Consider the following 13,791-nt stretch of genomic DNA (forward strand, 5'->3'; position numbering starts at 1 on the left):
CGACTATCACAATATGCATAAGAAGATAAAGGAACTCACAACAAAGAAAAGCTACAATATTTTATCGAAAGGGCTGTGCGATGATAATGGAAATCGACAACTAGACCCCGAGAAAATAGTTAGAATCTGGGAAACTTATGTGGAACAACTGTTTAATGATGACCGTCCTAGTGGGTATACACTGAGCAATGATGATACTGGCCCTTCTATTCTAAAATCAGAAGTGGAGAATGCTATAAAGGGTCTTAAAAATAACAAAAGACCAGGCAACGATAACGTATACGGGGAAGTATTGAAAATGCTGTGCGAAACAAACAGTCAATTTCTAGACTCACTCGTCAGACTCTTTAACAATATTTATAACAGCGATGAATTTCCTGAAGACTGGCTAGAGTCAACTTTTGTTGCCATATCAAAAAAACCAAAAGCAAAGTCTTGTGATCAACATCGGATGATAAGTCTAATTAACCACATTTCGAAGGCATACGCCAAGGTTATTTACAACAGAATAAGCAAAAAATGCGAGGATAACATTGGAGATTCGCAGTTTGGGTTTCGGAATTCTCTTGGGACAAGAGAAGCACTTTTTAGTCTACAGGTACTCATCCAGCGCTGCAGAGATATGAACAAAGACGTGTACATATGCTTTATAGACTATGCAAAAGCATTCGATAACGTAAAGCACGAAAAGATAATTGAAGTTCTCCATAAGATCGGAGTCGACTACAGAGACATTCGAACAATAGCGAGTCTCTATTGGGGTCAAACAGCTAAAGTGAAAGTAGGATCTACATTGACCAATAAAATTGAGATCAAGAAAGGGGTACGACAGGGCTGTATCTTGTCTCCTATTCTCTTTAATATATACTCAGAGGAAGTATTTAAGACAGCGCTGGTGGAAAGCACAGAAGGCATAAAGATAAATGGAGAAATAATTAATAACATAAGGTATGCTGATGACACTGTGATTCTAGCAAGTAGCATGGAGGAACTGAGTTGCCTAATGAGTAAGATACAAAAAACAAGTGCACAATACGGACTCAGACTAAATATCACAAAAACCAAATGGATGTTAGTAAGCAAAACCCAACAACCACCACAGCAACTAATATTAGACAATGAAAGAATTGAACACGTGGATTCGTACATCTACTTGGGAACAACAGTTAACTCAAATTGGGATCAAGCGAAGGAAATACGTATAAGAGTAGAAAAGTCAAGAGCATCGTTCACTAGCATGAAGCAAATTTTCACCTCTAAAAGCCTCACCCTACCTCTCCAAATTCGACTTCTGAAATGTTATGTATTCCCGGTTTTGTTATATGGAATGGAGGCGTGGACAATGACCGCAATATTGATGAAAAAAGTAGAGGCCTTCGAAATGTGGGCTTACCGACGTATATTACGTATATCCTGGACTGAGCACGTGACCAACGAAGAGGTACTACGCCGGATAGATAAAGAGAGAGAGGTAGGAATAAGTATAAAGAAAAGAAAGTTGGAATACTTGGGTCACGTTATGAGACATAATAAATATAGAATACTACAGCTGATCGTTCAAGGGAAAATAGACAGCAGAAGGGGTCGAGGGAGGAGAAGACACTCGTGGCTCCAAAACTTGCGGCAATGGTTCGGATTGTCATCTGCTGAACTATTCAGATCTGCCGTAAACAAAATCAGAATAGCCATGTTGATTGCCAACGTTCGGAACGGACAAGGCACATGAAGATATCATAAAATCTTACGAAAATAGACATTCGTTTGTCGTCAACAATATTACATGTTTGTCTGTGATCTGAAACCTGTTTTTTAATGTCTTCCTGGCAAACAGTTACAATAGCATCTAATATGTCATTTTGAACTGATTTAGGCGTACCTTTAAAAACATTTCCATGCAAATGTTGTATAGCCATATCGATTTCTGATATAAAATCAATGAGGCCCCTACATATTCCTGAATTTAAGCTTTCTGGTGACTCGTCATGTCCCCGCAAAGCTCTTTCGAATGCTCCACAATCGATAAGAAGGGACAAAATGTAACTATTTTTTTTAACTTGGTCATTAAAGTCTTTTATTAATTGTCGATAGCTAGAATCTAAAAATTGGCGAACCTGAATATTGCCATTATTCGAGAGTTGTAATTCATTTTTTAAATGAATTGGGAAGAGCTGTTTTTGTAAATTTTTGTTGATAAGTGAGATAAATCCCGAACACCCGTTTTTGTCCACACTAAAGACATAGATTCATTCTTGGAAAACACTAAACGTGGAAAATAGAACAAAGAATGTGTTTTATCACGCCCGCACAACCACATGCACAAGTTTTTCTATATTGTTCAACTTTAAAACGACGTTTAAACTTTTTGTTTCCTATGGCACATTCTTGTACCATATATATCTCCGGCTGAGGTGGTCTATTCTTTTTTATAAAAAGTCGATCTTTAAAACTATTTGCGTTTTCTTTTGTAAATTCCACTGAATAAAGCTCCATCCTAAAACTACTAATATTGTATTTAAGATTTAACTAAATTCCACAACAGAAAATACCAAACTGTGAATTGAAAGCTCCGGTCTCTTTGTGTATTGCACAAATTTCTCACTCTTTTAAATAGGTGAATCGCTGGTCTCACGGATTTTAAGATTTCTCTTTCTAACTACAGGGTTACTATCTACTGTATGGGTTCAATTTGAATTCCGTACTTGGCACGTGCATTCAGAGACAAAGTTATTTTTTAATGATACTACGATATTTATAGGATTTTAAAAAAGTATTCTAATGATACTATACTATTTATGAGATTTAAAAAAAAACTGTATTTTTGTGAAATTTTATTGGGTGTTCACTGTACGATCCTTATATCAGATTGTGTTTCGGTTACCTAATAACTAACAATTTTCCATAGATATCATCAAAAACTGCATAAAAGAAAATCGGCCAAATCCAAGTATGGTAAGCATAACGGTTTCCATAAAAAATCCCACAAGAAGTGTTCATCAGAAAGGGACGGATCATCTAATGCTTGTCCGACTCCGAAGAAGCATAAGAGGTCAGCCACTAGACCATCCAAATACTTTACTAGAAGTGTAAAACATATGACTGATAATGACTCGACTGAAAATTCTCTCGATACTCCTAGTACCAGTACCGGCATTACTGGTTCGGAAAGGTCCATTTTCAGGTAAGTTCTTTGAGTTTACAAGTCGAAGTGAAAAGTATTCTGCCTTTTTCTATTATTTGTAAGATTGATCCATTTGCTGTATGAAAATTTGAATCATATGTTAAAGAGTACATATATTCCTTCAACTTCCTAGACTCTATATTTTCTACCCTCTGTACTATTCGTATGCACGTATTTTCTTTCACGTCATATTTTTACAGACTGATTGAACAAGACTCTGATGAAGACGCTAGAAATTTAAACGATATCGAAGGCGGTGAAGGAGTAGAAGCGAATAATTTTGTAAATATTTTACCCACACCTTTGAATGGTTCTAGAGACGTATTAATAAACATATTGGAGGTAGCCAACGGTAGTACGAGAACTTTAAGGTAAGTTATTTTGACTTGATCATGTTTCATTTTATTGTGATAGTATTTTGGTTCTGGTACAATATTAATATAAGCTAATTCCAAAAGGAAATAGGTTATTTATTTATCGTATGGCATACAATAAGAACACATATTAAAAAAGCAATATAAAACATTACATGGAGTATTACAAACGAACATCTAATGCATTAATATAGTCTAAAACATTTTCGTTCGCAGTCAGGAACTCGTCAAAAACTCCAGGGAACCGCCTTCGGGGGCATTCTTCAACAATGTGACGGACGGTCTGTCGTTGCGCACCACAGTCACACTCCGGAGTAAGGGCTTTTCCCCATTTATGTAAGCTGTCAGCACATCTACCGCTTCTTGTTCTTATTCTGTTTAGCGTTGTCTATGTACTCCGGGTCAGTTCAAAGCCTGGCTGTTTCTGATCGATACAGGCCATTTGCTGTGCTTCCTGTGGTGAGTTGCGCTCCCATTGTCTTCTCCAAGCGTTGGTGAGGTCGAAATGTTCCTGATGTAAGGAGGTGGCCCTTAACATGACAGGATATCTGGAACGCAGTCTGTTCATTTCGATATCACGCCTATCATGGTGGATGGGTAGTTGATGGTTAGACTGGATTTTTCGATATTCTCTGAGAAGGGAGTGACTTCTTCGTAGTTTCGGCGGTGGAATGTGACTCAGGATGGGAAGCCAATAGTTGGGTGTTGGTCTAATTGTACTTGAAATTATTCGCATTGTCTGGTTTAATTGGGTGTCAATAATCTTCGTGTGTTTGCTATTGAGCCATACTGGGGAAGCATATTCAGCTGTCGAGTATACAAGTCCGATAGCAGATGATCTGAGTACGGAGGCTAAGGACCCCCATGTGGTACCACATAGCTTTTGGATTATATTATTTCGCGTTTTCAGTTTTGCTGCCGTTCTTTGTAGGTGTTCTTTAAAACTTAAAGTTCTGTCAAGAGTCACTCCAAGATATTTTGGTGTTGAGTTATGAGTTAGTAGTCTGTCTTCAAAGTGAACGGACAGTTTTTTGTTGGCTTGGGCATTATTTAGATGGAAACAGCACACTTCGGTTTTCGTCGCATTAGGCCGTAGCTTCCATTTGCGAAAGTATTCTCCCATAATGGCAAGGTCATCCGTTAGTATTGTTTCTGTAACTGCCATGTTATTATGTCTTGCTGCAATGGCCCAGTCGTCAGCGTAGCCAAATTTCTGCGAATTTGTCCTAGGTAAGTCCGCGATGTATAAATTAAACAGTAAGGGTGCCAAAACAGATCCCTGTGGCAGTCCATTGCTGAGCTTCATTTGGACACTTTTTGAGTTGCCCATTGTGACTTGGAAAGGTCTGTCGGTGAGCATGCTATCAATGAGTCTAGTTATCTTTTGACACGGGATGGTACGATGGCAGGAAATAGGTAATCGATGCGAAAGCGATAAACCCTTTTAGAATTTACAAACAATCAGGGATCAAACAATGAGAGTGTTTGAGGTACCCAACAGAACACGAAAAACCGATTGTATAAACCACTCTACCATATGTGAAGAGGACAACAGAGAAATTAGGGAGAGTACTAAGAAAACACAAAATAGAAACGGTATTGAATACTAACAGAAAAATCTCAACTATTATACCATTAGCAAAAACAAAAACATCGTTAGAAAATCAAGGAATATATGAGATTTTATGCGGGGACTGCGACAAATCATACATCTTACAAACCAATATATATATAATAATAATAAATATCACAAAATCGTGACGAAATATTGAGACTGAACAAATAGAGTTTTATTTCCTGACCGATTGCTGATACTATAAATCAATATATATACATATATATATATATATATATATATATATATATATATATATATATATATATATATATATATATATATATATATATACACTCAGGTGCAAAAAAATCGATCCATTCCTTATTTCTTATTTATTTGAAGTTGTATAATTTTAGAGACATTAAATTACGTATTAAAATTTAGGTGTACCCTTGTATACGAGAAATAAAATAATATTTTTATTATTGCTTTTTATATTTGTTAAAACAAATTGGTATTTCAGGTTTTTGTCAAAAAGGGTCTGAAGCAAGTAGATATTTATTGAATGTTGTTTTTAATTCAACAACCATACTAGTGTAGAGATTTTATTTTCAAAACGTTGTTATATTTTTATTTAATTATCCTTCCTAAATGTCTCTAACTCCGACAGATGCTGCAAGGGCGGTGACTTTAGTTTAAGATGGTCGTAGCCAATATTATGCAGCTGAAATGTTGGGTGCTAGTCGATCTTCGGTTCAAAGAGCAGTTCGGCATTTTAGCGACACCGGTAACTTCACAAGAAGACCAGGATCAGATCGTAGAAGGGTAACATCCGAAAGAGATGATCGATTTCTGGTTTTATCATGTTTGAGAAATCGGCATCTAACTTCAGTTAAACTGGCAAATCGTCTGAGCAAAGTAAGAAATGTGGATGTAAGCAGATGGATAGTTCGTCGACGACTTGTAGAAGGTAATTTATTATCCAGAAGGCCAGCCCTATCTCCAATACTATCCATAGAACATCGCAGAGCTCGCCTTGCTTTTGCAAGAGAACATGAAAACTGGAGTGATGCAGATTGGAGCAATGTATTGTTCTCAGATGAGTCCAGATTTTGTCGAAGGTCACCAGACGGCCGAGAAAGGGTTTGAAGAAGACGACAACGCGCGTCCTTACCGTGCTAGAATCGTCAACCAATATATAGAGGAGGTAGGAATTGTCCGTATGAACTGGCGAGCTTGCAGTCCCGATCTCAATCCCATAGAATATCTATGAGATATGATGGGAAGACGTCTTAGAGCACGAGTACCCCGTCGAAACAACTTGGCTGAACTTACAGCGGCTCTTCAAGAAATATGGGACCAATTGGATCAATTTGATATCCAGAGGTTAATTATCTCAATGCTTAGACGTGTACATGCTGTTACAAGGGCCCGAGGGGGAAACACTAGATATTGATTTATTATCAATGTTTTTCTTAATTTCAGAAAGTTTTGAATATTCTTGTATTTTTGAGTTTTGGCGTATGTCTCTATAAATAAATAATTTTTTTGGATAATCTGTAAAAATTATTTTAATCTAACATATACTTTTACATATATACCTAATTTAAAACTAATATCTTCAAACGTTTTCTTTTTTCAGCAAATAATACCCATGGATCGATTTTTTTGCACCAAAGAGCTTTATCTACTATCTCGACTTTCTTCTTTTTTTTTTAGTGCATCTAGTTGTTAGCTTTCATCCATTTGGGCGCAGAAATCCTCGATTGAACGCCGATACCTTCGCCAATCATTTACTGTACTTTTCCCCACATTCAACTCTGAACACATTTTCTTTACCGATTCACCTTTGTCGATCCGTTTAAGCACACTTAGACGTTTTTCCATCATCACAACCACACGTTTACGCTTCTCACTCATTTTCGCACAAGACGAATTCAATTCTCCTCGAAAGCAAAAACAGAACTGACAACCGGGGGCGAGAGATTTGCGTCTCGTACGCAAAACAATAGGAAGGGGTGGTGGCCGGTTAATACGACGGCCGGTTAATGCGAGACTGGTTAAGAGGGAGTCTAGTATAAATCTATTATTTATTTCTTTTAACTAATCCAAAAATATAAAATATATACTGCTTTTTCTTTATGGTATGCAGCCACTCACAGAGAATATTAACTTTTAGATCTTCCACGTCAACAACTCGACACTCCAACGAAGACTACCAGCGCCAGCCTCAAACCAACGGCGCAAGCTCCTTAAACGGCTCGTCCGCTTCCCCCGAAAACGCAGATCAAGGCTACAGTGAGACTAGCGACAGCGATGTCGAATACGCAACTCCAGCTAAGCGACGACATACTAGCGTTTCAGATTCCGGTTGCGGCACCGGACCGAGCTCTAGCAGTAGCGTTAGGTCAAGGAAAACCGCGCATCGGCTACATCCTGAATGTTCTAATGACGACAGAAGTCCCGACGGAGACAGATGTCGATACAAGAAATGTAGGTATACCATTCGAAAGGCCAAGAGAGTCAAAAAGAAAATCGGTGCTGATTCTGATGAGAATTAAGTTCTGTCGTATCTATATTTTATTTTTATATTATTTTAGCAATTAAGAACTCGGCAAAATGGGCAGGGCATGGAAATTGTTAATAATGTGAAAACAAAATTTGGCGTAGAAAGTTTCAGTTAGTGGATTTAACTGAAATTTGAAGATAATTTTTAGTTCTTTGTTTAAAGAAAGTTAAACTATATATACGGATTTATTTGAGTACTGAAATATATGTATTTAAATGATAAAAAATCGTGGTTTATCTCCTTATATATTTTGTCGCAGTCGTAGGTACTTCTGTAGACATAAATATAATTAGTTTTTATAATAACATCGCTTTGGAGCTTCTCAAAAGTTTCTGATACGCTGCGACACTTAGATGATCTATTGTACCTGATCTTTGGGTCCCCCAATTAGAAATTAAATGAAAAATGAAATGTAAAACTTCGTGATCTGACTAGGAGGATGTGAAGAACTGTATTTATGTTGGCTTTACCAACACAAAACCACCAGAAAACTCTTTAAAAGTTCACAAAAGGTGTTGTCCCAATTATTATTCATCTTTGCATATCGCATGTACTGTTGTCCTGGTGTTCGGTGTGGCTTGCCACTAAGGTTTCCTAGAAGATCCGCTGGTTTATTTTCTTCAATGCATTTTTGTTTTGTAATTATAAATATAGGGGTGACTGACTGAATATAACTCATGAGAAGAATGAAACTGAAGTTATCGCCGCCTGGCTAACGAATATAGAAGTTATTACTCCTTGGACTAGATAGGGAACAAAATTGAGGTCTTATCTATGCATGTTTAAACCACGAATAATACAAATAATTGTTTTTCTATACTGTCGTTCAACTTCTTTTCTCTGTGATTTCTATCTGCTTCCTGTTTCTCCCTACTGCATCAGCTACATATAGCTCCACACTAAGTTCGAATTTAATGAGGATAGCACTGATTGCGAAGAAAATTGATTCGATTTCAACAATTTTGAAGTCAGGAACTATTGATTTAACCGCTTGCATTCGATGTTGCTTCTCTTTGAGTTTCTCTATCTAGCCTGGAACTCTTGGTACTTCTAGAGTACTCCATTTCCTATCAAAACAGCAGTTGCTGTATACCCAGTCATACTTGCACTGAATTAAGCGTCGTCTGTCTGAAGAATATAGATTTCTATTCACTTAACCCCTTACTGCATAATTTTTTTATATTTTATAAAAAAAATAGTTAGTTTTTTGTATTTTTTTGTGTGTCATATATGGCACATTATGCATTAAAACAAGATTCGGCAAGTACAATTAATATAAAAATGACGTTTATTACTTTCTAATTATAATAATTATTCAGTGTGAAAGTTGCAAAATCAATTTCTATCTTTGTTTAAGCAAAGAAAAACATTACACTTCTCGCATTTTATGAAGCTTTTTGAACCACAGGGATATTTGCATCTTTGACTTTCACTACACCATAATGGAGGATGACCATATCCATCTGTTTGTACATCTTGCATTGGAATATCGGTTGCTTAACCCCTTCTTTTCTTGTTTTGTAAATTTTCCATAGTTCCACACGGACGAACCCTTTTTGTAGTAAAACCAGCTTTATTAACATAGCATAAACACTCTGCTACTGCCATTTTAAAATCTGCCAGAACTAAATTATTATGCTTATGGTCACTTCTTCTCCAAAGAATCCACGCATTGACAGTCATCAAATCAATAATATGGAAAAATATACGCATGTACCATTTTTTAGATCTGAGTTTGATCCTATAATATCCATATACAGCTTTTGGATATGGAACCATTATATTTGTCTTATCCTTTTTCGAAAACCGTTTAACTTCTTCCAGCATATGTTGATAAAATGTTTAATAATTTGTTGTCATACCATGTAACAACAGATATTTTTGTACCATCAATTGTGGCGACTTTTTCTACCATAGCTCCTCGGCCGTCCTTTTTTAGTTCAGCCTCTTTTGGCATATTACTGTTTAGCTCTCTGTTTATTCTAACTGTTCCTAGTGGTAGCATACCCTGTATCGTTAGATAAATTTGCAATGGGAGGCTGTTGAACCAATTATAAAAGAATATTTTGTGATTTATAAGTATTGGTACTGTTTGTGTTAGCCGAAGAACCACATTTGAACTTACCCCTAAATCAAGAAAACCATCGGGGGCAAAATTAGTTTGGCTTCCTACAAATATGTCATAATCCTAGGAAAGTCCGCTGACACCACTAAGAACAAACCCATTATATCTGCATTTGTGGGGTTTTTGCAGGTTATTATGTTTTATAGATGAACGCGCCTTCTGATAAACTATATCTTTGATCGTCTCATTTGTTGAAAAAAATAATTTTAAAATGCGTAAGGGGAATCTGCTTGTTGCAACTTAGGTGGTAGGTCAGTAGAACCGAGAAATCTTATATCATCATTTGATGTTACCAAATTTCCTTCTTTCCATGTTGGATGATTTTTATTTCTATTCTTTATTAGATTACGTCGTAATTCGTCCAAAGAAATATCACCTTCGCTATCCGAACTGCTTTCTAATAGTTTCTGGGATAATATTATCTGATTCATTATTATCTATGATATCATCTTCATAGTCTGACTCTGGGGCTAATATAATAGGGGAAATATCATCTGATAGCCCTTCGTCTTCACTACCATCTGGTATGTCCACTACCGCAAGAGTTTCACCATAAAACTTTTTTGGATCCATTATCTAAAATAAAAAAAATTACCTAGTTCAGAACGCATATTGTGCCATATATGAAAGAGAGTTTTGCACGACAGTGCATATTGTGGCATATATGGCACAAGCATATTGTTGATCAAAAAAATACCAAAATATAAAGAAATACGTGAAAATACTTAAAGCAATTCTTTGTCAAAGGTCTATCCCTTGATATTTTTTTTTGTACAAAAATATTCAGTAGAAACTTCGATAATTGAATATCAAATTGCACAATTCTTATGAACAGCTGTCAGACGGCGGCCATTTGCAAATTTTCATTCACCAAAGTTCACTTTGCTGCATTGAGATGGCGCTTTATTACCGGTTGGACGAAATATGTGCTCTATATGTACGTGTCATGCATAAATACTTTAAAATAAGATTCGATCTCTAACGGTTAGGTATAAAACTAAGGATTGTGCCATATATGACCCACTATGCGGTAAGGGGTTAAAATGTAGTAGTTCTTCCTAGGATCTTAGGGAAGAATAAATTCAGTCTATATAATCAAAATCTTTCCTCTGTGATTTTCTATTTACTTTAGACCTGATGGCATTGATGAAGTATTAGTAAGTTATTTTTACATTTACGTTCATATCTTCAGCATCGAATGAACATACTTCGGTTTATATTGGATTAACAATAGAAGAACTTATTTTTAATTGTGTATTTTGAGATACCTGTCTATATCTACAAGAATTTGGTAGGTATATTTTTAATAATATAGTTTCTTTAATTAATGAAGTAGAAGTTTTAATCCACCGTCAATTCACAAACGAATACTTTCCTACGTACAGTTTAATACAACTTCTTAACTTCGTTCTGCTTATATTTAATCACACTTTGGTAATTGTGGATCGTGGCTATTCGGGTACCATCGGATGTCTACTGTTACACCTCTATATCTTATGGTACATCGAAAATGATTTGTTTTGAGACTTAATTTCCTTTGCTTATGTACATTTGCCAAGTTGCTTAATTGTTTAGATTCTTGTTTGGAGGTTTTGGGAATAACACCCAAATGAAAGTAGAGGTTATATCAAACCCAATTGTTAAATGTCATAATCACACTGTTGACAAATGACAGTATAAAGAATTAATATAAAAAATAAATAAATTTAACAATTTTTTTAGATGCAATTTGGTAAATTAGGCGATTTATTATTAAGCTGTGTATTAACATTAATAAGAGTTCATTTAGGTTTTATTTTAAAAAATCTGATGACTTCTATACACTCGCAATCTAATCTACTATATGTAGTAGGTGGCTTGACGGAGTATCAAGCAAAAAGAACTTATACAAATTGAGCATAGTAACTAGGCACTTAAATGGTAAATGCACAGCGACATATTTTGTGTTATTTTTTGAATATATCGCTCCTGCAGGAACAGTGGGCTGAATTGCATTTCCTGTTGCTTAAATGTCAACCCTTACAACTTAAAAAATGTTATGGTAAAATGTATCTTCAAGAATCGCATGTAGACATCTGTATCGATAAAAAAATTATAATACCTGTATAATATATAATAAAAATGTTGTAACCAAATTGTCGAAGTAAGTACATGGCATTTCCAACACCTCCAAATACTTTTTTTTCTATAATTTATATATTCTTGTTGGAAATTCATTTTTGTTATTTATAATTTGATGTATTATCATATAAATTAATTATAAACATACACAATAAAATGTTTGTTTCATTTTCTGCTCCCAATTGTTCTTTTGCAAAGTTTTTCAGATAAAGGTGTTAATATTCAAAACTAAAGATACTGTGGAATTGGAATGTAGTCAACCAGCACAACAGTTTTATCGTTCGTATGTTTATGTAAAAAAAGGAAACCAATACTAACGAGAGCAAAGTTAAGAGTTTCTGAACTGTTCTATAGATGGCGCCGCTATTGATGAAAGTTATCTGCAAAATTAGCACACTGTTCATGTGTGGCTTCCAGAGATATGTAAGACAGGGGATATGACATACGGTGAAATAGATGGGATCGATTCGCCATATTGGTGAGTATCTGACAGATTGTTGTTTGTGTCGAGTAGTTCTGTGCATAGAAATTTAATTTTAAAAATATTTTGAGCTTATTTTTGTACGGTTTCTACGTTTATTTAAAGTAAAACTATTATGATATCGTGTTCTTTTATTTTGTGTCCAAATAACACTCGTAATAAGAAAATCTCCACTGGAATATCTTTTCATAGGTTAGTATGAAATTGTAAACAGTGTACAGGGCGGTATTACTTCCGTTTTTAGTGATGCCGCGTGTAAAAAGAACATGTAATCTTTTTAATTTGGTTTGTGTGGTTGTAGATTTCCTAAATGTGTTGAAAGGAGAAATGCCTGGATACAGTTCGTAAATAGTGTGGGAACTGGGAACCTTCAAAATTTAGTAAATTGGACATTATAATTATAATTACACCTGGACATTACACAGTATACAACTTCAATTGTACATTTCACTTGCTTTCATTTGCAAATAAATAAGTTTGTATAGGTGTGAACAAAGAGATTTCAACTAGAAGGTTCTTGATATTTTGTATAAAGTACTAGTTAATAATTAATCACATTTTTGTTTTGGCCATTCTTTAAATATGTACTATTTGACATTTTTTTTTTGATGTAACAACAGCAGTTTTTTGCGTTTAAAAATATGATTTATGCTTTTTTTATAATAAAGCTACTTTATTTGTGTACAAAATGAAGTTTCAGTCAGCTTATAAAAAAATTTTGGTGCATGTTGAACTGAAAAATAAATTTAGTGGTAACTGCTTTCCTTTAGAAGATTTAAATATTTTAAAATGCAATCCCACCGATCACATTAATATCATTTCCAGAGAATATAGATTGAGTAATAGTTGTGATACTGATGTGTCAGTAGATATAATTGATCATGCTCACAGCTATATCAATCCTTTCTCTCAATACTCTAAAAGCATAACTACATACATTGCTGGTTATGTTGTGTTTTACTTACAAAAAAGATTAGTCTGTAGTGAATGTTTAAGCGCCTTAGTAAGTGTCACTCGGAACAACTTTTTATTTTCATTTATTGATAAAAAAAATAAAAAAGGATTGCAATATCCATCTGAAAGTGTAATTGATATATGCTTTATGCCCGAGACAATTTTAAAAGAAATCCCTTCTCCAACTTGTATGAGTACCAACGATTTAGTTACAAAAGTTTTACGGAGGTACATAAACAAAGACATCTTTTTAAATTTACTTAGTCATAGCATTGATCAACAATTCTCAGATAATCACAGAATACTTCTAATAAAGGCTGTAGCAAGCCGGTATATTGATATTAGGATGTTCTATATGTGCAAGAGTAAGAGTGACAAATCTCTCAGTATGAGACCTCTTATTAATAAAGTAGTATTATTTAGTGGACACT

General features: G+C 35.0%; 1 protein-coding gene across 1 annotated transcript in view; it reads left to right on the forward strand.

Annotated features, from left to right (window-relative positions):
• LOC140443126 (DDB1- and CUL4-associated factor 5) overlaps window positions 1–12,076 on the forward strand; it is a 32,462-nt gene extending 20,386 nt beyond the window's left edge. The window contains exons 9-11 of the mRNA XM_072534210.1: window positions 2,903–3,178; window positions 3,379–3,549; window positions 7,290–12,076. Of these exons, the coding sequence (XP_072390311.1) occupies window positions 2,903–3,178; window positions 3,379–3,549; window positions 7,290–7,671 (829 nt within the window). The 3' untranslated portion in view covers window positions 7,672–12,076. The remainder of the gene's footprint in view (window positions 1–2,902; window positions 3,179–3,378; window positions 3,550–7,289) is intronic.
• The last annotated feature ends 1,715 nt before the right edge of the window (window positions 12,077–13,791 follow it).

This window comes from Diabrotica undecimpunctata, chromosome 6, assembly GCF_040954645.1.
Source record: "Diabrotica undecimpunctata isolate CICGRU chromosome 6, icDiaUnde3, whole genome shotgun sequence".
Classification (NCBI taxonomy): domain Eukaryota; kingdom Metazoa; phylum Arthropoda; class Insecta; order Coleoptera; family Chrysomelidae; genus Diabrotica; species Diabrotica undecimpunctata.